This window comes from Neopsephotus bourkii, unplaced genomic scaffold (assembly GCF_033783945.1).
Source record: "Neopsephotus bourkii isolate Nb327-2 ecotype Australia unplaced genomic scaffold, CSIRO-AGI_Nbou_v1 NB_1600, whole genome shotgun sequence".
NCBI lineage: Eukaryota > Metazoa > Chordata > Aves > Psittaciformes > Psittacidae > Neopsephotus > Neopsephotus bourkii.
The window spans coordinates 4,283,156-4,306,606 of NW_026902076.1; the positions used below are offsets into that span (position 1 = coordinate 4,283,156).

Here is a 23,451-nt window from a genome sequence, read left to right on the forward strand (position 1 = left end):
GCCGAGGACAGGGTAAAGCCTTTAGGCGCGGAATAGGCCAGAAGGTTCAAAGACTCAGGAATAGGCCAGAAGGTTCAAAGACTCAGGACAAGCTGCATCACCTTTTCAGTTATAATCTGACCCCTCTGGAAGTCAGAAGGCAGGTTGGAAGGAAGAGAGGTGAACCCCAGCCCTTCCCTACCAAGCATGGAGATGCTTTGGGGACAGGTGTTTCATTTTCCTACACTGACTTGCTGTCGATCCACAACATTGAGAAGCTCCTACTCAGGTACATACATCAGCTCAGGTGCCACAAAGGGTCTGCACCACAGAGCTGTTATTACTGTAAATACTCTGTAGGTTTTTGAAATGAACTGATTTTCTGCTTATCAAGGAGGCACGCAATGACTTCTAAAAAGAATCAGGGCATATCACCAAGTATGTGCACATACCTACGCTATGAATCTAACTCTCTTCTTAGCAGGAGTAACTCCACAGCATAAAACTGATGTAGGCCAGTTTTAATTCCAGCCCTGTACGTGTGTGTGCATATCTATCTACTGTATACATACATGCACAGCACACAGCAACATTTCCCATCTCACGCACTTAACCACAAAGTGTGATGTAGCTACTGAAAGAGGTGAACAGCATTTAATCACATGTAAGTTAATGATTTGAATGCACTTTTATTTTTGGCCTCTTGATGTAAATCCAAAGCAGACAAGCAGAGTGCTCTGGTCAGACGGCTGGAAATTCCTCTGCATGAAATCATGTTGGTGGTCTCCCAGCTCAGCGCCTTCTGAAGAGCCATACAGTCAAATATCCTTCCGTACCACTAATGAATGCGCCCACCCACACTGGAGCTAGTGCCCCCTAAGAACTCAATTCAAGAGCAACTTTTTAAACTCATAAATGAAATCAAAGGGCTCATTCTATGAGCCAAAGAACTTAACAATTTTAGGTGGGACAGTTAATGGGTGGTTACTACAGGTTGTCCCCTTGGTTTGCAGTATACACTCTCAGAAGAAAAAATAATAAGCAGGATAGCAAATACGTACACAGCATTCCAATTAATTAAATTTCATCTTCCTCCAATGAATAAATATATTGTTGCTACCCTGGTTACTGTACAAAGCTTGAATGACTTGCCTAACATCAACCAAAGGAAACAAAGTAAATACACAAGATGTTGGTTTACTTTCCTGTGCTCAAACAAGATTGCTTTCTAGATATTAAATAATTGCTAAGCAACCAAAAACCCTGAAATTGACCATGAAAACTCGAGCAACAGCATCTAGGAAACAGTTTTTAAGATGACTGACACTAAACTCTCTCAAGGACCCCTGTTCTTGTGTGCATGAGTACTTGTCATTTCAAGTACAAGCAGTGAAGCCTGGTGGCAACGTCTGGAGAACTGAATAACTCAGTCGTGCCACTGAACAGAGGTGTGGATCTAATCCTGCAATGAGGAGATGACTCCTTCAGAGAGGCCTGTTATAAAATTATCAAGTGACACGGGGGGTGGAAGGAATCAAGCCTGTTGTAATTGAAATGACTTGAAATAATAAATGCACACACTTTCTTTAAACACAGCTTGCCACATCCTGAGAATCTGGAATCAATTCCTTCCCTTTCAAGAAGCTTAAAAGTGGTGGGACTTTGATATGGCATGAGCATGTTTGCTTCTGGGCTTACAGCCCTAGCCAGCCCATTCCAAGCCTTTTAACATTTTTATGTTATAAGACAAAAAAGTTAGGAAAACAAAGATGGAAAAAAAGAATCAGAAATTCAGGGAACTATTAAATCAGGGCAGCCTGGCTGCCAAATACCTTTGGTAAGTAAATGAATCATGATCAATAACATATTGCCTTACAGACTTACAGAGAAGGTTATCACCTGCTTCTGTGCCAGACATAAAACATAATGGTGTGTGGCTAATGAAGTACTGCATGAATCCAGAGAAATAAAAATGCTGTTTTTCTTTTTAATGTTAAAGCATTTTACCTCAAAGTAATTTTAACCGTCCAGAATAAACAAGATTTTCTTTTTCCATGAAAACTTTGTCAAAATTGATAGGTTACTGTGAAACACTTTTCTTTTGATGATGTTGAATTTATAAGAGGAAACTGTCTTGATAAAAGGAAACCTATTTTGTTAAGGGGATGTTTCAGCCCCAATTGTAAAGCTGCTTGGTTTATGTATTCACATATTTGCCAGCAGAGGGTATCACAATCTTAGAAACATATATGCATCATTGCATCTTCTTTACAGGCAGGAAATCAGACATTCACTAAACCAAAAAATTACAAATCTTGTTTTCTTCTGTAACTTCTGCACTATCAGAAAAAAAAAAGAAAAAAAACCCCAAAACAAAACACAGGAATCATTTAGCTAATTAAAGGCTGCAGACTCTGTTACCTGTGCCACCTCACCACCTCTCTTAGGATAGGGAATACTGCAATGACATGCCTAAGTGATGGAATTAGTTGAAGTCTGAAAGTGTTGCATGACCCTGACTGTAAACCATCTTAGGAGGAACACCACCTTGGGCTTATCTTTGGCATGCATTAAGTTCTCATTAATTCTCACATCCAGTATTCTCATACTGCATAAATCTCATTCATTATCCCAACCACTTCTTGCTACTTTTCAGCAAAGATGTAATAGCCACAGGCTGTAGTGAGAGCTCATGTTACGTAGACCACACAATCACTGCTGAACCAGTATGCTATGAAGAATTATCATATATAATTACACTTAACCCACACATCAGCTAGAGATAAGCTGATGCTACAAATTTCCAGTCTGATCTCCCACACTTTAATGAATTCACCTCCCTGACTCCCAGTTTAAGAGAACATAATTTAAAGAACCTGATGTTTGGTGATTTAACTTACTTGGTAGTCAGCACTCCCCTATTCCTAACTAAAATAAATTACAATTGTAGTTTTATAACAGTCTGTGTTCTGCTTTCTATTCTTGACTTATTAGCAAGTCTTATTCTATTTGTGTATTTTGATCATGCAGAACTGACGTCCCAGTCACTGGCGTGGCTTTCCAGATTAACACAAGGACTTGAGTCAGCTGGAATTATGAGCTGATCAGAGGATGACTGTGAGACATGTATTACATGTATTACCTTTATCTGAGAGCTGGGGTATATGGGAACAGTTTAACCACAAGCAGCAATCTCTGTTCTTTTTGGATCTCACCTGCTCATATGGACATGGGGAGAGGGACATTCACCTACATTAGTACATTTTATGTTTCTAAAATGCTTTCTATTATTACAGATCTATATACAACTACTTCTATTGTTACATAGAAACAACAATGCATCAGAACCTTCTGCAAAATGACATGCACCAAAGCAGGGCTAGAGACCCAGATCCCTTTCTAATTGGTCTTGCAATTTAAAACTAAAGATACCATTGCAATTTTTAAAAATGCCAATCAAAAAGGTTCATTAGGCTCTTTAGGAAATAGGCATCCAGTGGTGGTGTCCTTTCCTTTTGAGTAGTCTTTTCACTGCTCAAGAAATCTAACACAACTACCTTTTAATTAACTCATTATCTGCCATCTAAATCATCTTCAGAAGAACTGCTGTAGGTTCAGAAGAACTGGATAGGAAAGTGGGTAAGATATCCCTCAGATAAGGGATTGCTTAGCCCTTGAAAACTGAAAGTCAATTTGCCAAAATTGAGGTCTACATCCTGCATGCCTATGTCAGGGGGGATGGAACCAGATGATCTTAAGGTCCTTTCCAACCCTAACCATTCTATGATTCTATGGAATAAGTCTGAACTGATAGTCCCAAGGACTCCAAGGTCTTCAGGTACTTTACTCTGTTGATAGAAAAAGCATTTAGGTATTATACTCTGCTCATCTCTGCTTTATTGTCCTTGCACTGCAGCACTCCAGCTGTAAAAACTTAAGCTAAAAAGTTTCCTCTGCTTCAAACAGGGAAGTTGAGTATCAGTATGTTTAGAGATTGTAGTGTGTCTGGATATCACGAGATCACAAGCCAGATAACAAAAAGGAGTGAGGATGCTTGAAGGAAACAAAGATTGTTGTTCTACTGCCACTTAACGCCTCTTCCCTATAGCTTTAGTGTGCATAATTGCCACTGGGAAGCGGTTTCCTTTCATTTTTAAGAGTACCTAAACCAAGAGTCTGCTGGGCAGAACTAGGGAAAGCTCCTATTAACCACACTGCAGCTAGTAAAAATGTGCAGACCTGGTCATGAGCACTTTGCAGGGTTAGATTCCTTATCTTACAGGAGCAGATATATAACCTTGAATTCCAGCTCTTGTTATGACCAGATGCAGACACCTCTAAGATAGCCATTTATTACTGGCTGGAGATGCCAGCCCTTATGAGTCCAAAGATTTGCATGTTGCAGTGTCACTAGAAGCAACACACTGGGATTATGCATGTGGACAGATACCTGTGGCTGTTTTAGAGTGCAAAGGGCAGCACAGATGAAATTAAGATCTACAGTTGCAGAACAGATCATAAAAAAAAATATGTTGTAAATAGCCAAGATATTTTATTTTTGCTCTAACATCTATTTAGTCTAATTCTTCATTTATCTTCCTTTTACAGCTTCCTACAGAGGTTAGCTGAGCATGTCATTAGCATGACAAAAAACACAACTTTTTAGCATCCCTGAGAAGTGAAGCACTATAATTATTTCCTTCCGTTGACAACACAAAAATATTAAGGAGCAGCAGATTGTTATCTGACATAAATCATCATTTACCCATTTTCATCTCATGGGTCAGCCCTAGGCAATGAAACATAATCACACAGATGAAAACTGTGGCAAAGCTGGAATCTTAAAAAATCTAGTCTTCTCTGAATGATACAATACAAGCACATGGTATTTAACATGCTTTAGGTCTGTCTGTGAAATTAGTAATATATGGTAAGAGGTACATCAGTGAGTAACTGCAAGTATTCTTTTGGATCATTTCAAGGGAAATGGCAGTGTAAATCCATTAGCTTTCACCCAGGAAGAGGAGCTTAAACTAGCTGAAGTCTTGCCTTTCCAAGGGGGATATGAAGAATAAAAGCAGTTTCATTAAGAAGACAGTGTAGGATGCATGTAAATATGCATGGCATCCAGCTTCTGGGGAGTTCTTTCTTTTGACACACAAATATGTGAGAAAAAGTCTGAAGCTTACAGAGTGCAAATTACATTTCTTAAAGCCACTTCTTTAATTTATTTATTTTACAGTGAATGTCTTGCTGTAAGTCAGTTTACATGAGCAAATTAACTATAACAGCGTAACATAATCATAAGTGGGCCAAGAGTCTGATGGCTAGATCTAACCAATTATGAAGGTTCAGGGCAGGAGCTGCTCTCACCCAGTCATTCACTACTAAATTTTCAGTACTAGCACAGTTTTGAACCCAGGCAGCACACGTTCCTCTAAGAGGTGCATGAGCAGAGTAGAGGAGGCAGTCAGACCACCAGGCACTTCCAGTAAGCAGTATGGGATCTTGTTCTTGAGGAGAAGCTGGGCTCTGTGAACAGGAGCTGTGCCATGACAGTTGGTAGAGGCACTAGTAAGTATTCTGCTGTCTGTTTGATTTATTATTATAGATACAGTTAATTCAAGTGTGGATGGACATGTGAATTGAGTCCAGTGAACCAATCATCTCAAAGTGGTCAGTAGCAGCACCTGATGTCATGTGAACAAAGTTTACAATAAAACTATGGAAGAATGGCAAAATTATTACACATCTAAGCACACAAACTCCCTGGCACATTTGATAATGATCCTACTTACCAGCATTATCCTGCTGCTTGGTGTTTTTGATGTATGCAGAAAATTTGGAAAAGATATCAATTCCAGCAGTGTTTGATTCCCGGTGCTTGGCAGCCAGCTTGGGGTACCTAAAAAGGGAGAAGCAGTGTGGAGAATGACATCTTGTTACCAGCAACATAATGATGATTACAAATACAATTTGCAAGAAGAAAGAAAAAAGCCCTGTACGAGGAACTGCAATTAGCACTGTCATTTATCTCGAAACAACAGCTTGGCAAGTCCCTCTTAATAGTAACTGTGTCTGTTGAGGCAGGCGTTTGCATAGTTACAGAGGGATGGCTTCATCACAAAGGTAATTGCGCTGGCGTTTTATGTTACCACAATCCGAGATACAGTGGCCTTAAATCAGAAGGAAGCATAAATTTCCAGAAAGGTGCAGGCAAGTTTGGCAGCCAGCTCTCTCCATTATGAATGTCAGTCATGTCCAATTCCTTATACTGAAAATGTACTACAGAATGTAATAGCGAGGCATATTAGTGTTACCCAGGTGAAGGAACATAAAGTTTTCAGTCCCTGAATTGTTTTTTATAGACATCTGGCACAAAGGAATACATCTATTTGAAAGACCAACACAAATGAATGACTCCTACTGCCATCAGTGGTCTTGGAACAGACTATAGAAAATTTAAATATCTGATCTCTTGCCTCAGGACTGGCCTATAGCTGCTGATTCACTTCGAGGTAAAACACCCTGCGAGGAACCAAGCCAATTTTCATTGATTCATAGATTTTAAAGTCTAGAACACAAGCCAACAATTCCCTTCCCTCCCTTCCCTCTCCCCCCATTATCCTTGTATGAAGTCCAAAATGTTGGACTAGCTAAGGCGTATCTGGTATATCTAAATCTTTCTTTGGGAGCTTGTTCCAATGGTTAATCATTCCTACAGAACAAAATTGTGCCTTCTTTGTAATCTGAATTAGTTTGGTTATAACTTCCAGTCATGGGCTCTTGTCACTTCTTCACTAGAATAACGAGCACTTTTCTGCCCCTAGAGCCTCTCATACTCTGTAATCAGTTCCCCTTCCAACGTTTCTAATACACCATACAGCTCAGAAAACTCCAGGTTTTCACTGTAAAATGCTTTTCCTGGCACAGATATTTTTGTGTGGCAATTCTCGACATCTATTCCAAGTTATTTTTAGCTTTGTGAAATGTGGACACCAGACCCCTACAAAATTTTTCTAGCATTGGTCTCCTTAATTCTGCATACAAGGGCATCCTGAAATGTGTACAGAGAAAACATTCTGCAGTTATTAGTCATACAAGCAACCTTCACACATGGAAGTCATCTCACTGAAGCCAGTAAGTTTCATAAATAAATATTACTCCTGTAAGTAAAGATTGTAGGATGGAGTGCTTTTTAGGAACTCCTCTTAGGACATCTTTCATTCCTAGGAAATGGAATACTAACTGAAAGAAAAATTGCAAGTTCTTACTTTGGAGGTGCGAGAGTCTCTTCCAAGAATTCCTCAATCTTGTTAACATCTGTCTTGACTTCTCCATTAAAAGTCAAAAAAGGTGGGTGGGTCCCAGGAGCCAGATTGTGTAGGTCAGCTGGCTTTCTGCAGAGACAGAAAAAGTCATGAAATCACTAATCTTTATGGCCAAGTATTTGCACAGATATGTATAGATCCTAAAAAAATCAGTTTGCCCTTCTGTTTTTTGCCCCCCCTTTTTTTTTTAATCCAGTTTGTGGTTAGAAGACTTTGAAACTACCCCAAGTGCCCTGTTTAATATAAAAACATTCCACAAATGAAAAAAAACCAACCAACAACCCAACCTGAATCCCATCTATTTTATTGTGTACCACAGACTCTCTAGGCTAGATACCAATCTGATTGAACCTGGGAGGGCCTTTCTATAAGCAAAACACTGGATCATATAACTATTTTCAATTAAACTGAATGATTTGTACCTTTTCAGATCAACAGTGGTGACGTTGAACACAACTCCTTTGAGCCAGAGGATCATGAAGAGACGCTGGGAGAACGGGCAGTTCCCAATGCTTTCTCCATCTATCCCAGCCTGAGGGTTGGAAAGAGAAGAAAAATAGATTTTAGACTTGTTAATCATTTACCTCCCTCAAGATGGAAAATTGGATGTTGAAAGAAAAATAACCACTTTAAAAATAACCATCAGCGCCTGCTATTTAATATAGTTTATCATCTGAACAAAAATGGAGTTACTCCAGGATTTGGCCATCATCAGGAGCTTGAGAAAGTTGCCTGAAGTTTCTCTTGAGGGCAGCTCTGGGTAAGGGAGATGTGTCCCTTGCTGATGGCAAGCAATATCCAGGAGACTACATTCTCTGAATTACTCACATCCCTACAGAACTGCCCACCTCATGGACATGCTAGAAAATTCAGGACAGGTATTCTGCTCTGTTTAATACTGTGGACTGCAGCTTCTATCAGCTCACTGTATTATGATCCAAAACGTGGACTTTTAGATTTAAATTTAAACCCAAACACTCTGGACATTCACTCATTCTTGTCCATATCAGTCAAGCAACAGCCTCAGATACAAACAACCAGATCTAAACAAAATCTCTATCTGAATCCTTCTAAGGTTCAAAGCAGATTTCAACCACCACATTCAGTCTGTTCCTATCTCTAGTATCTAATGAGTTGCTTACAAACCACTACAAAACAATAAAAAACTGCTAGTGTTAGCATTGAGGAAACAGCCTATTTTTTTCCTCTGAAAATTTATGGTCCTTAGCCATGCAAATCCCGACTTTGAGCCATGAAGGGATACAAATAACACTAGCAGAACTGAGCCAGAGCTGTGTCCAAGGACAACATCCTTCTACAGTAATTATGCTTGTGGCCAAAGCTTTCAGGACGATAATGGTTTTGATAGATTTCCATTTTAATTTGTGGTACCATTGTGTTTAAAAGATTCTTTTAATCCTGGTGAAGCAACCAACCTTCCGTTGCTGAACCACACGGGTTGCATAACTGTATTTTATGCACACTGTGCGTGTCTGAAAACAGCTGATGAAAGAGCTAAGTAAATAGATGCCCTTTTCCTTTGCAGAAAATATTATATTACTCTGCTTGCTCTCATAAACTTTATCTTGCTAATATTCAAGCTGTGAGGTAGCATTTGTGTGTCTTAAGGAAGGAATCATTTCTAATTATTGCAGTTCTGTGAAACATTCACAGCACAAGAAGCACCTTGAGATGTGTCCAGTTGCTACAGATTCAGGCTTTGCACCTGAAACGTTTAGCTGAGAGATTTTCTGGTTGGCATCAGGAATCTTTCTCATGTCTTGAACATAGCTCTTGATGATTGTGGGTTTAAAAACAAATTCCACAACTCCTATCCACCAAAACACAGAGAGACTGTGCAATCAAGGCTCGGAGACAACCCACTGTGAAGCTTAGGGATATGTAAAGAGTTTTTCTCTGAGTTAAGACTGGTTTCGGGCACACAGATTCTAGGGGTATTTGGATATGAGGGTACAGTTTGTTTGTATTTTTACCTGGAATTATGGACCTGCAATATGCCTTGCACATGGCACATGCAAGAATCAGCAAACAATGGGGTGAAAGAGTGATATGGCATGAGGATGAGCAAAAGAAGATGCATTTTTCCATCTGCCTGAGGTGTGGTTAGCATAGTTCTGCAAAATTTCACTAGTTAGTTAGCTCTGATCTTCAAATCTCATGGCAAAACAATGACAACGTTACAATGGGAATATCAGGCACAACTATATTGCATGCAGTAATTACTGCAAAGTCATATTCATTGATTTGGCTTGTTAAACCATTGCCAAGAACTTTTAACTTCTTACCCTTCCTGGAAAGAGGCAAATGCTATAGGAGAAAATATAACAATACAATGCCAAATTTCTCTTTGGCTTTTTCACCATCTCAAATCATAATCATATCTTTCATAATGGATTTGGCTAAGTGAGTCTAAACAATATATTATAAACCTAAAATTTGAAGAAAAACAGATCAACTACTGAATTAGAGGGCTAAAGACTGCAGACCAAACAAATGATTCTCATCTTACATGCTCTGTATTTACTTTGGCTTGTAAATTCATTGACTCCTATTCATTCTTCACCTGATTCCCTTCAGAGTGTAAAACTCTGATTTGCCAAGTCCTTCAAACACCTTGAGAGCAAAGAGATCATGTCTCATAGTAACATGCAAAGCTCTGGCCTTTCTTGCAGATCTCCAACCTTCATAGAGGTGATCCCCCGCCTGTCCTCATCACCTACATCTTATGCTGCAAGTAACAACATCTTTTTTCAGGAAAGGTATTTAGAGAGATCATTTCCCTGCTCTCTCCAATTATATATTCTCATACAAAGGTCTGCATCTTTTTACCTGTTCTATATCCTGAAAGGCAATAGTGAAAAGCTCTCTCACTACCAGAGAGGACTAAAGGGGCGACAGAGCAGCTGCATGGCAAGGAAGAAACAGAAGTGATGGGTCATGTGAGGCTAAGGGATGCAGAAGTCATTGGGGACAGGAGAAAGATGTGAAGTCTGGAAGAAATAAGATTCACTTGGATATCAAAACCAAATTTAATTGTGCAGGTCAAATGAGGCTTCCAACAGCCCAAATGGTCAAAATATCTTCCCAACACTTCCAAAGGAGTGGGAAACATTAATTGCTAGAGACATATTGGGAATAGACAGAGGAAATTCCAGAAATGAAAGATAAACTAAAGAAAAAGCATGGTATGATCTCTGTTCAAAGCTCCTGGATCTGGAAGCCAGGCTCATGATTTGGGTGGAGTCTGACTCATGGTTTTTGATCTCATGTGACTGGCATAACTGAAAATGCTACCACAAATCACAAGGCAAGCTGGTGACAGAGGAGGGAACAGAGTCAAAATCTCCCCAGCAACACAAATTACACATTAAATTCAGCTTCTTTCCTGCAGATATTATAGTCAAGGCTCTGTTGGTTTTGTGAATTCTTTCGCATTGCTTCTAAGAGCAGTCAGTAGTTCAGTGTTCAGCACTCAGAAAGAGTAAAACCTTAGTAGGTAATAACTTCAAAGACTTATCAGAGAGTCTTGAGACCCCTGTGAAGTATATTAACTACCAGGAGGAGATGAGGAAGAAAAGAGAACTTCCCAGCCTTAGTCATTCCTAGCTTCAAAGAAAAACAGCTTGCTTAAAGCACCCCACTAGTGCCTAAATACAAGCTTCATATGTATCTGTCCAAGGTTAAGGGCTCAGAATGCAGTAATTAAATAATACCTTTATCAAGATCAAGAAATCAAACAGTGGATAGAAAGAAAAGAACAAAAAAATTGACAAGTTAGAAAAACACCATTTATCCCTGCTGTTATTCAAAATGAGCACAAAAGCTTTTTCACATAGCTTCCCTGAAGCACAGCAAAAATGATCAACTACATATAAAAAGGAGCAAGTTGATGATATATGCACTCTCCCTGCCAGAAACACCAAATATTTCTGATTTAATGTTTGCAACTAGGGATAGGCTTGAGGCTTTGTAGGCTGTAGGATCAAGGGCATAGTTTTTAAAGCACACTGTAAGTCCTAAAGCTGTGAAAGGGTTTCAGAGCTGCCTTTTTCCTACAGAGAAGGACCTAATCTGAAAAGACAAATTCCCAGAGTGACTGTGGAAGAATAAACCAGATTCAAGTGTCTGCTAGGTGAGATTCTGGTTAATGCTTATCCCACTGAAGTTTAACGGCAATGCCCAAGGCCAAGGCCAGCATGCACACCCAAAAGATAGATCCGGTCACCTTTCACATCGACTGAAAGCAATCAGTGTCTGAATTCAGGTGTGATGAATACGGACCTCAGCAATAGAATAGCCTGGAGTTTGTGGAGGCAGATTTCTAGAGAATAAATGTGCTCCATCTTGGAAGCATCAGTTTCTGCTCCCATTGCTTCTCACAAGCTTACTTGCATTGGTTCACCAGCTAAAAAAATAAAAATCCTTTCCTACTTCTTCTCCAGCCATTTAGATACTTCACACCAATTGATGCAAGGTCCTGCCCTGGAATTCGGTATAATCACATCAGGAAACCTACACCATCATACCAGCTCCTTGTTTCTATTTCAGTAATGGCAAGAACGAACAAGACATCCTCCTTCACTATTTATAAGGTACTCCTCCTTAAATACTTCAGCTATTTTTAATGAATTAATTAAACTTCAAAGATATTTGTGTGCACAACTGGGGACGTGCAGACACATTACCAAGGAACACAATTAAGGAGAGGGGAGGAAGTCTTAGTGATATTATGAGTCTGTGTCAAGTACTTTTGTAAAGTAGAGGTAATACTGAGAGCATCCAACCACTGCCCAGCACAGCTGAATGCCATGAGTAGGGAGCTCTTCTCAAGTTCCAGCTAATGCTTTGCTACAAATCAAATAACTGGAATATGCTTCCTCACTTGTTCCAAAAATACACCAACATAGGGACTGCAATGGACACAGACAACTCTATATTATTTTGACTAACCTTAATGGGGGTGGAGGGGAAGGGAAGGAAGCCAAGTTTCATTTCCAGTTATTCCCAAAATACAGCAGTTTTAAAGAAATATACTGTCATTAACAATGACTAAGCACCTAGCTTAAAAAAGGCAGCCCTGGAAAGGGTTGCATGTCTGAAAGCGCTGTGTTTTCTCCAGGAAAACAATGTATCTGGGTTTATCCATTCTCCTCCTCTTTTCCATTTTCATTGTATTGAGGCTACTCTGCACAATGGTCCAGTGCTCTCTGAGGCTCTGGGCTGAAGTAGGGAGACATTTTTGATGACACTGAAGCACATTTGTTTTTCAAAAGGATTTTAATGAGGTAGCAAAATCAGGCAGGCAAATTTACCTCAGTTTCCCAGTAAGGATTAAGGAAGGATTTGATTTCATCATCCCTACAATCAAAATCTAGACTCACATTACACATGGTTACACCCTCTCTGTTTTAAAATTGGGAAAGCGCCTGCTTTTTGACACTTACTCTCCTTACGCTCAGAAGCCAAAGGGGAAGAGAAAATCCTATTTGAAACTCAGAGCAGGCCAGGAAATATCCTATTTATTGTGCCATTAAAAAAAAAAAAATCTGCCTTAGTAATTATACCACACACACAATAGCACAGATCTCCATTGTAGGGGAAAATCATTGGCTGAAACACGAGATCAGACATGCCAAGGTATTGCTTTAGTAAGGATCATTTTCTTTTCCAGTTTCTCATCTCTTTCACAACTTCTCATCCAAATGTAAAAGCCAGTAAGCTATTTGGAGTGCCACCAATGGAGAGGCAAGCTAAGAAGTTTATATTCATAGAGCAGCATTGGTAGGTCTCAAGTAAGGAGTAAATCTTGTAGCACAAGTCCTGTGTATCACGGGCCACTCTTGTTGAATATGGCTCCAGTTCAGGAAAGCATTTAAGCATGTGCTGAAATACATCCCAATTCAGAGGAAGTATATGTTTGACTTTAAGCATGTTCTTAAGTCCTGATGATTTCAGTGGGACTTAAGTACATACTTAAGTACTTTTCTGAATAGGGGCCTATAACAACAATAATAAATTTGCTGCGCAGCGTTTTAACTTTGTTGGATTTTCCCTGAGATTTCATTTTGCTGGGAGAAACTCTGAGCAGCAGCCTTCCAAAGGAGGGCAAGACAGAGCAGAACTATATTCCTAAGTACACACATGGAAATGGACCATGTGCATGCATGTCAAATAAAAATAGAGCATTTGCTAAAAAGACTGTCAGGGTAGTAACAAAACAAAAAGGAAGTGGTGATATTCTTAGCCAGCTCTCCAAAAGCCAGCCAAAATGTTGTCTAAGTCTGGCATACATACAGACATATATTATAGATGCACATAAACTTAACACAATCTGCACCACCGGCCAATCTGAAAGGATCTGGCTTGAAACCCTCGGTTCAAACTGGTAATACAGCACATCAGTAGAGCTGAGGATCTCCAAGGAGCTGTCATTGTACTTCTCAGATCTCTGCAGGTCTGCAAGAGATGTGTTTGTACTCTTGAGACATTCAGAATTTCCAGGAGATGGAATTGCAGGTTGGAGATCCCATAGACATCAGTAGTTGAGACATGACAAGTATTTTTATCAGGTTTTGGAAAATCATTATTTTTCCAGTTTTTTATATTCACACAAATGGCAACATGGGCAGGAAGCAATCAGTCATAAAGTTCAGCTTCTTCCTAGGGATCCTTTCATGATGGCTTGGGATGTTCACAGTTAAAGATCCATTGACTCAAGCTGGTCCATAGGCCTGGTGCAGAGCAGATTCATCAGCTGAGGTCCTGGTAGCAGAGCAGCTACATACACAGTGATCAACCTGAACAAACAGGTCTTGCTTTTCCTCAAGGGTTTTGTTAGAGCCACTGGCTACTGCACATGTGCCACGTTAAATATGTTTTGCTTTAAAATAAACTATGTGAACTCCCATCAGTCATGTGCAGTTTGGATTTGGAAAATTACAGACTAGACACAGGTAAATAATCTCATCACGTGAAAATGATTCATGCTATTCCCTCACCTATTTTCTATAAAGAACTAAAGGCGCGTGACTTGACAAATACCAACAGAGTAGAAAAGCACAGACTGGTTCGACAACCAAAGCAAGAAATGATTTTGTTCCCATTAATATTTGCAGATCTCTTGCTTATGTGTTCAAAGTAATGAGAAATCAATAGCAGATCACTAAAGGAAGTGGGAACTGTAATGAAACTTCTTACACCAAAATATATACATATCTATCTATCTATATGAATTAAGGCTGGCACAAATGTGTTTTTTTTTTCTAGGAGACCATGTTCCAGCATGCTCTGCTGTGAGGAATTTCTGCATATGAAGTCTGATTTTCATATGGTGATGTGTAAGGGAAAAGCCCCTGAAAGACTGAGAGTCATTGAGTAACATCAGTAGTACTGTAGTGACAAACCACATATAGCACATCTTTAATGTATATTCTTTCAATATCAGCAAAATACTGGCTAAAGGGTGGGTGGTAAATGCAGGCTGACATTTTCAAAGCGGCTAGCAGTTTTAGATCCTATAAGACAGTTTGAAGTCAGGTGACTTCTCACACGTATCAACTCTCAACACCTGGAAAATCAGGCCATGAGCCACCTAGAAGGAACAGCTTCTCCTTTGGAAGAATATTCTTTGGAGGAGCACACTTGGGGTTTGTCAAATACCTGGTGGAGGTGTGCAATAGCTTTGGCCATACCATCTTGGAAATAGCCTAGAGTCCTGATCTGTGGCTCCCCCCTGCATTCCAGCTGGAGCATGGGCAAGGTGCTGGGACCATGCAAAGTCAGAAGACCACAGGGTCCCAACCCCAATGTGCAGCTCAGCCAGGGCTCCTGGCTGCCCCACAGCCCACCCACCAGCCAAAATTCCCTGTGAAAATTACTGACCCTCTTTCAGCTTCCCTCCTCACAGAGAACCCTCAGCCTCTTCAACAACACTGTGAAGATTTCAAAATGTGGGGTTTAGACTTAGAGCAAAACCTTGAAATTCTTCAAAACCCAAAATAGCCATTCTCATCACAGCTCTTGTTAGCAGATTTATGCACAAAGGTCATGGGCTTCTGGACATAGTGAACTGGAAATCTATGTTTTTGTCTTGGCTTGATGGACTAATACCAATTACCCTTTATGCTTCTTCCAGAGCCTTTCCCAATCTAATAAAACAGTTATGATCCCATCATTCACCAGCATCATGGCACAGGATCCTGTGTACCCACGTTAACCACTAGATGTAATCGCAGAGAATAGCTTTTAAAAGCTTTGCTTTTTGGGGACTTATCAATAACATATTGTGAGATACCACAGGAACAACAAAAGATCTCAAGAAATGACAGGCATCTTATTTTAACACATAGAAGATACTGGAACAAATGATTAAACAGTAAGCTCACAAGCACACAGGGAAATCTAAAACTGATAAAGGCAATATGGACTTTAAGGAACAAATGACACTAAACCAAGCAAATTTTGTTCTCTACCAAGCACAGTGGGTAGGAAGGAGGCAGCCGTTTTCTAGAAGCTGACTTCTGTAAGGTTTCTGACAGAGCTCCAGACTGTATTTTCCTAAACAAAGTGGGGAAATAGCAGTAAATCTCTGCAAAGTGCTTGTATAAGTGGTTGAAAAAATAGTTCTGGAATAGTAATAATCAAGTTTTCTGTTAGTCTAGAAACATAGCAAATAGAGATACCAGAAAGGTCTGCAACAAGATGAGTCACATTTAATGTTTCCATTAGTAAAATGGAGGAAGGAATAGACAGAATCTTGAATTTCCTGACAGCAACAAACATGAAGATGTTATTGTTATATCCCAGGAGAGGAGCAGACTCCAAAGTGATGCTGAGGAATTTGAACAAAATACAGTAATCACTTAAATGGAATTTAGGAAAGCAAATGCCAAGGTATAAGGCATAAGAAGAACAAAATCTAATGTACAAATGCAGAATGGGGAAAGCTGCTGAGGTTTTACAAAGAAAGAGGCTGCAAAGGAGATTTTACATAAATCACAAGCATTGTGATTATGAATGATCAGTGTATGCAACTACAAGCAACGGCAACAACATAATGCAATGTACGTGCAATCTTCTACCACTACAAGCATACATAAGACTACTTTACAAATTGGATGATGATCCATTGTTGCTCATGCCCACAGAGAATGGGATTAAGTATTTTGCTTAATTTGCAACAATAAATCTTTAGAGGGGAAAAAATCCGATGTAATTATAGGACCGATGAAACACGAAGCAGGCTTTCTAAGGAGGTTGTGTAATCTGCATTAGTGGAAGCTTTGAAGAAATCAAGAGAAAAAAGGTTGTAAAACTGGTCTCAATTTATTTCCTCTTGATGCACAGGATGCTTTAAAAATCCTTTCTAACAGTATATATTAGTGACTGACAGTAAAGTTGTCCTAGCTAGATGCTTGGTGGGACAGACCTTTGCTTTCCTCTGATCTGCACAGAATGAAGTCTGTCCCCAGTGCAGTCCATGGGAATTTTGTCTGTGACTTTGATGGGGCCAGAATTTCACTCATAGGTTTAATGGCCAGAAGGGACAATTAAAACAATCTTTCCTGACCTTTTGCGTAATACAAACACAGATTTCACTCAGACTGTAGCCAACATCTTGTCTTTGAACTAGAACATATGTTTCGAAAGGTTTTTCGGAGTAGATGTATGCTAGAGTGGTAGTAAAATCCCCTCTAGCGGTGTATGTTTGCACTGCAGGGTGAAGTTCGAATGGAAGGCAACCACAAACCTCACGTTTGTAGCATTTTGCTAAAGGTAGACAACTTGCCCCATCACTTATATAGATTTTGGGGTTTGTTTTGTGGAGGGTTTTATCCATCAATTGCATTTCTATACGTAGGTTTAGGTGCTGCAAGGAGTTTTAGTCACAGAATTTGGGGAATCTACAGCTGCACTCAGAAAATCGTCACAATTTTAGTAAAAGTCAATAGAGGTGCTCAAGCATCAGCTACTGCTTGGTTATCTCGGATACAACAGTGTATCTCATAGGAAGAGGTAAGGACTTTGAACAGGAAAGACACAAATCCTTTTTAAAGACAAATAAAATTATCCTGAAATATATTCATACTGGATGGATGGCTGTTCATGCTCTGCAGATACAGAATGCAACTCCCACATTTTGGAAACTTATGCCTGTAGCTCCATATTCTGGTTTTGGCCTTTTGGTGGCAGAGCTAGTGCTGGATTATACTCTTACACACTTGATCTAATTCCATAACAATCAATATTCATACAAAATATTCCAACTAATGACAAATATTCCACTGACTTTAGTAAGAGTACAGCCGCACTTTGGATTCACTGGATTCTTTCAAATAAGTGACTAAAACCACAAGGCATTTTCTGGGCTCTGGAGACAGAATGTAGGAGTTAATCCAGTTTAGCTATTCATAAAGCACCAATTATAATCATTTTAAATATTGATGATTCTATATCCTGAGAGCTGATTAGATATATAAAAAATCATTCCCCTAGGAAAGCTGCAGAAAATAAAATGAGAGATAGATCATTGTCAAAAGGTATCGCAGGCAATGCAAATTATAGTCAAATTATTCCTGTTCCTGGTAGAGATCAGGTGCAAATAAAGGAGTCATTTCTCCAAAGCAAGCTCTATGCAGAGCTTCAGTTCTTATTACCAGAATCCTGCATGCAGGTTTTCTTGTAAGAATTAAATCTGTGCACATCTGAAACTTGAATGTTTGCTAAGAATCTCTGAGCCAGGGACAGTAATCTGGTCATGTATTATATTCTGCAAATGTTCACGAATTGCAGCCAAATTTCCATGCCTCTAAGCAGCATATCAGACTAACAAATAGCAGCAGCCAGGTGCTGAAAGTTAATGCTGAACCTGAAATCAGATCCAGGGCTGAATTATTTATTGAAATTCCATGACTTTATTTGCACTATTAGAAGAGAGAGTCACTTGCAGGCATTACAAATAAAGGTCTGAATAGCAGGGTCTCAGTGATAAAGGCATTTACCAGCACATCAACCAACCCCCGTGCAGGCCATAATCTGCCCTTGATGATCTCATTTTAGATCTTATTTAACATCGTAACAGTACTGCTCATAGGTGACTTTAAAAGGGATGAAAGAGCAATCAGCAACTCTCAGGTGCTATCCTGCAGTGGCCAGGACTTGGTCTTTCTATCTCCTTTTGCATTTCCAAAGTTCACTGAGCTGCAGAGGGTACGAGAGGAGCATAGCCACAGGGAGTGTTTACGACTTTCACTGAAAGCAGATCAAGTTGCATTGCAAGGAAGCAGCACACTGCAGGCTTAGGCTGGTCTTTGGGTTGATGTCTGCATCTCGGTATGACTTCCCAAAGCAACCCACAATACCTTCAGTAAACCCATCATTTATCAATGCAATACTTCCAGCATTTGGATCAAGTCTTACTGCCATATGAATACAAATGAAATATAAATTATTTTTATAGTTCTCATACACTCACAGAGAAATCATTACAGAGTTTACAGTTCAGGTGATACTTTTTCACCTTTAATATTTTCTTATTTGCCAAAACTGCTGTATTTGTTTGTCTGGTCATTTACACAGACATAGAGTCAAATTTAGGCATTAAAGGGGTGTTACACTACAAGGTAGTCTTTTCTGATAGCCATCTACAAAGGAGGGGAATGTGAATCTCTCTGGATGTTTTCTTAAACAAGAAACAACAGGCAAATTCTGAGTTTGTAAATGTAAATACCTGCAACAAAAACAAGACTCTAAAACACACACGGCAAGCAAACATTCCTTGTGACTCATCTAAAAGCAAAACAAGCTGCATTTCAGTATCAAATGCTGAGGAAAAAAACCTAACAGTGATGTTTTCTAAAAGCTACTGAGAGTTTCTGAGTAAGTGTGTGTACAGGTAGAAATACAATTTACACGTATTTTAAGGTACAGACTTCTGAAACTGATGTATAATAAACATTAAAATAGTTGGATCAGTGAGTGGAGTTGGGATCACATTTCTTGTCCACCCACTGACTTAGTGCAGGATGATTTCTTAAATCTCTTTGCCTATACTGCTTGCGTCAGTCTGAAGCACTCTAGTGATGCTGCTTTACAAACTTCCTATAGGAAACAGTTTTCACAGTTTTCTCAAAACAAAATTTAACTTGATGCTTAGACCAAATTTCCTTTAATTTCATTTTATCCTGTTCTCAGCATAAAAAGCTTAATTAATTTTAATTGAATGCTATTTATAAAGAAAATTCTTACTTTTCTTCCCTTTATGCAAAATCTTACCTCATTATGCCATTGTGATTTCCCTAGTATCTCTTCACCTCTTACTGTCCTTTCACTCCTGCTATCATTGACCATGCTGTCTATTCCCAGTATCATCTTTTTGTTTTGTTCTTGTCACTCCTAAGTCCCTCTCTCATGCTCCAAGTGGACCACTCTCCCCAGGAAGACCAGCAGTGACCCCAGCATAATAATTATATGGCAAAACTCTTCTCCATCCTGTTCTTTCCTGTCTCTGAAGCAATCACTGACCTTCTTCACAAATTTTTCTTGCTCATTCTTTATTCCTCAAAAATAAATCACTTTCTTAATTTTGTTTCATTTTTTTGCCCCTCATCTTTCAGCCACATATTCTGTTTGCTGGCTTCAATGATCAAGTCTGTGATGGCAACATAGAAATCTCCTGTCCCGTCCCCTGACTGCCATTTCTATTTCTCTGACATTGTCACCCAGCTGCATTATTAAAATTAAACAAATCCCATTTGATGTGGTGGAAATGGAGTGTGACACAGAGGTCATGGCTGTAAATCTAAAAAATGTAAATTTATTATCATGTTCATAAAAAGATGCCACCTTTTCCTCCTTTGAAGACAGTCTCCAACCAAACTCTGTAAGTCATAGAATCGTGGAATCACAGAATGATTTGGGTTGGAAGGGACCTTAAAGCTCATCAAACTCCAACACCCCCCCACCACCACCACCACCACAGGCAGGGACACCTTCAGCTAGACCAGGCTGCTCAAAGCTCCATCCAACCTGGCCTTGAACACTGCCAGGGATGAAACAGCCACAGCTTCTCTGGGCAGCCTGTGCCAGGGCCTCACCACACTCACAGGGAAGAGCTTCTTCCTAATGTTTAATCTAATCTAAGTCAAATCTTTATTCTGCTTTCCTCTGGCTTCATGGTCCTTTTATGATCTGCAGCACTAATCACTGTTTGGCGCTCTTAAAAACAAGTTCTTTCTCACAGCTTTTCCTCTCTCAGGCTTAACAAAATAGACACAAAATACCATCTGAACCTTCTTGGTTTCTTGTTTGTTCTACAGGAAAACACCTCCTTAATGGTCACTAAAATCTGTCACCACAGTTTAATCTGAACACTCAGGTTTGGGCTGATAGAGCTGGATTTTTTGCTGTGGTAAGAACACATTGTACTTCCTATGCCATGCTCGTGCTTCAGACCTAGATGCTATTCTGGATGGGTTAGAAAGATATTTTATGCTATCAGTCTAAAATCTGGCTAGTCTTCATCACCATTTCTGTACTTTTTTATTTACAGAGTAATATTTTATATAAACTATTTCATATTTACAGGTTTATTTTATATTTACTGTTTGCTGCGCTGTTAAGGGGCATAGTCAGACTATTTCCCAGCATGGTTAATCAATTATAATTCACACCTTACCACCTCCCGGTGCTCTTAGACAGGTCATTAGGCCTAACAATCATATCTAGAGAAGGGCTAATTCCCACCCTGCTTCGTTTAAGAAGTTTCTCTGGCAGAATTGTGTTTTATCCTGTGCTCCTGCTCAGAGAAGGCAGCAGTTTCCATTTGCAGGCTGTCAGAGAGCTGTTAGCCTGAACAACTGCAATCTACAGAATGCCATTTGAATTCCATACACTGAGCACCCACTAGAAAAGTTGATGGGTACCTCCAGGTTAGTGAGGTAATTGAGAAACTAGCATTGGGCAAGACAATATCTGAACATTTTATGTACGTTGTGTACATCTAGGCCAAATTCACTCAAGTACCTGACTCAGCTCTGAAGAATTAGGCATTATTTTCATCTTTACTTGCAATTTTCTCTGAAATTGAGGTTTCTTCTACTATTGTGAAATGCCAAGCACACAGGTGGTTCTTGAAGAATAACAAATACATAGAAATCCTATAAATTCACACGTCCAATGAAGAGCTAAGCATCAGTCAGTACAATAACCCTCTTTCTGACAGCATGGTGAAATGTGATTACCACTAACTCCACTCATTCTCAAAGATCCTCGATATGGCTTTACATAAATGCTAAATCAATATTTAAATAAATAATTTTAAATAAATAAAATATTTAAATAATTTATAATTTTTTTTTTTTTTTTTAAGAATCCTCAGTGCTCAGAGTGGAAGAGATATCCAGGGGCTGATTCTGAAAAATCCCTTCTTGCCCATGGGAGCTGCAGCAAGGTGCTGCCACATGTGCAGACAAGGCTGAGAGGAGTGGCCAAGGTTGAGGGAAGGAGGCATTTCCTTCCCCTGGAAAAGAAAATTAATATTTCAAGGTTTCTCTCTTTGTCAGGGGAGTGGGACCGTGCTTCCTTTAAGTTCCCTTCCTGGTCACAGACTTCCCAGGCTCTCCAAGGTTAGAAATGAGTGGTTGTGCACAATCAGCACTTTTAAAAATTGTTATTGCTGCTATTATTATTATTGTCGTTGTTGTTGATATTTTTATTATTATTATTATAGAATCATCTCTTTTGAGACAAACATCGAACCATGAGGCCATCAGGCAAAGATCATGCTCAGGCCAATGAGACAATGGGGTGTCCCTGTACAAACATACCACAGGCCTGGTGGTTTCAGCATAACAGGATGGGCAGATAATACTTCCCAATCTGAAACAAGTCTTCCTGCATGCATGTTCATCTGCCTTTATTACAGGCTAAACGCTGTGAAGTCAGAGATGAACTAAACCCCAAAAGATTACATTCAGGCACTCCGAGGACATCCTCATGGCTCTGTCTTGGAGTAGGGGGTGTGTTTAATGCAGAGGAAGCAACAGATCATTTTTGAACCTCAAACAAGACCCAGCCGTAGAACTGGATCTAGAGCTTAGTGAGGGGACACAGATATATTGACTTTAAAAAGAAAACAAAACCAGAAATTTGAAGTTAGAGCACCTCAATACAAGAAAAGGCGACTCAGTAGATCAAGGCAAAAAGACTATTCCTTGTCAAGATGCATGGGCAAGTCAACAGTCAGAGAATAAAAGTACAATAAAATTACCCAAATGCCAGTGGAAGTCTGAAAAAACAGCTTAATAATGATGGGATCTGAAGCACTGGGTCCTCTTGGTATGTCCTGAACAGGTAAAACAACTGGGGACAGAAAAACAACTAGAATGGCCACTCTGATGCATGCTGTAACCTGCAAAAATATTCCATGATTCAACCCCTCATCATCCAGGAAGAGCTTTTTTAAAAATGCTATAAATAAAATAAATGAATGAAACATGTCTCCAGTTGCACACTGAATCAGCAGCAATGGCTCATCACAAAATACAGGGCAGTGAAAGAAACTGATTTCCTCCCATGACATGCATTTGTATCTGTTTGAAGCTGCTCATTCAGCAGCTAAAGGCAAAAGGAAAGCAGTAGCACAACATGCCTGTTGACCCACACAAATTGAATCACCATCTAGAAAAACACCGGCAACAATAGCGATTCATCGGGGCTGGTTTCTCTGATTTCCACTTGTTTTCGACAATACACAGGTACAGACACACATCAGCACTCAAAACAACAATAGCTATGTGTGGTGCGTGGTGAGGTTTAGGATGTTTATTTGGGTGTTAAAATGTCATGGGGAGCTTGGCAACTGATCTAGAGAAGCACCTGCCTGACCTAAGGATTAATTCAGTATTTTGTGAGGAGTTAAACCACAAGGCTTGAGTAGATTTTTATAGTCATTCCTCTATGTAAAGAAAAATGATGGAAGGCAATTTTAGCTGGAGAAGCTATCTGGCTACACAGATATGAACACAAATGTTGGTGCAAATTTTCCATAGGAAATTAAGCCAAGGCAAAAGGATGTGTCTTGACTTAGGCAATGACAGACAAAGGGAATTCAGCTCTCTTA

At 39.5% G+C, this 23,451-nt stretch overlaps 1 protein-coding gene across 5 annotated transcripts in view; it reads right to left on the reverse strand.

Moving 5' to 3' along the window:
* CLIC5 (chloride intracellular channel 5) overlaps positions 1–23,451 on the reverse strand; it is an 85,383-nt gene that overhangs the window by 20,876 nt on the left and 41,056 nt on the right. For all 5 annotated transcript variants that reach the window (XM_061372261.1, XM_061372258.1, XM_061372257.1 and 2 more), the window contains 3 exons: positions 7,733–7,842; positions 7,254–7,379; positions 5,778–5,884 (listed from right to left, as the gene is read on the reverse strand). In XM_061372261.1, coding sequence (XP_061228245.1) covers positions 5,778–5,884; positions 7,254–7,379; positions 7,733–7,788 — 289 coding nt within the window. In that variant the 5' untranslated portion in view covers positions 7,789–7,842. The remainder of the gene's footprint in view (positions 1–5,777; positions 5,885–7,253; positions 7,380–7,732; positions 7,843–23,451) is intronic.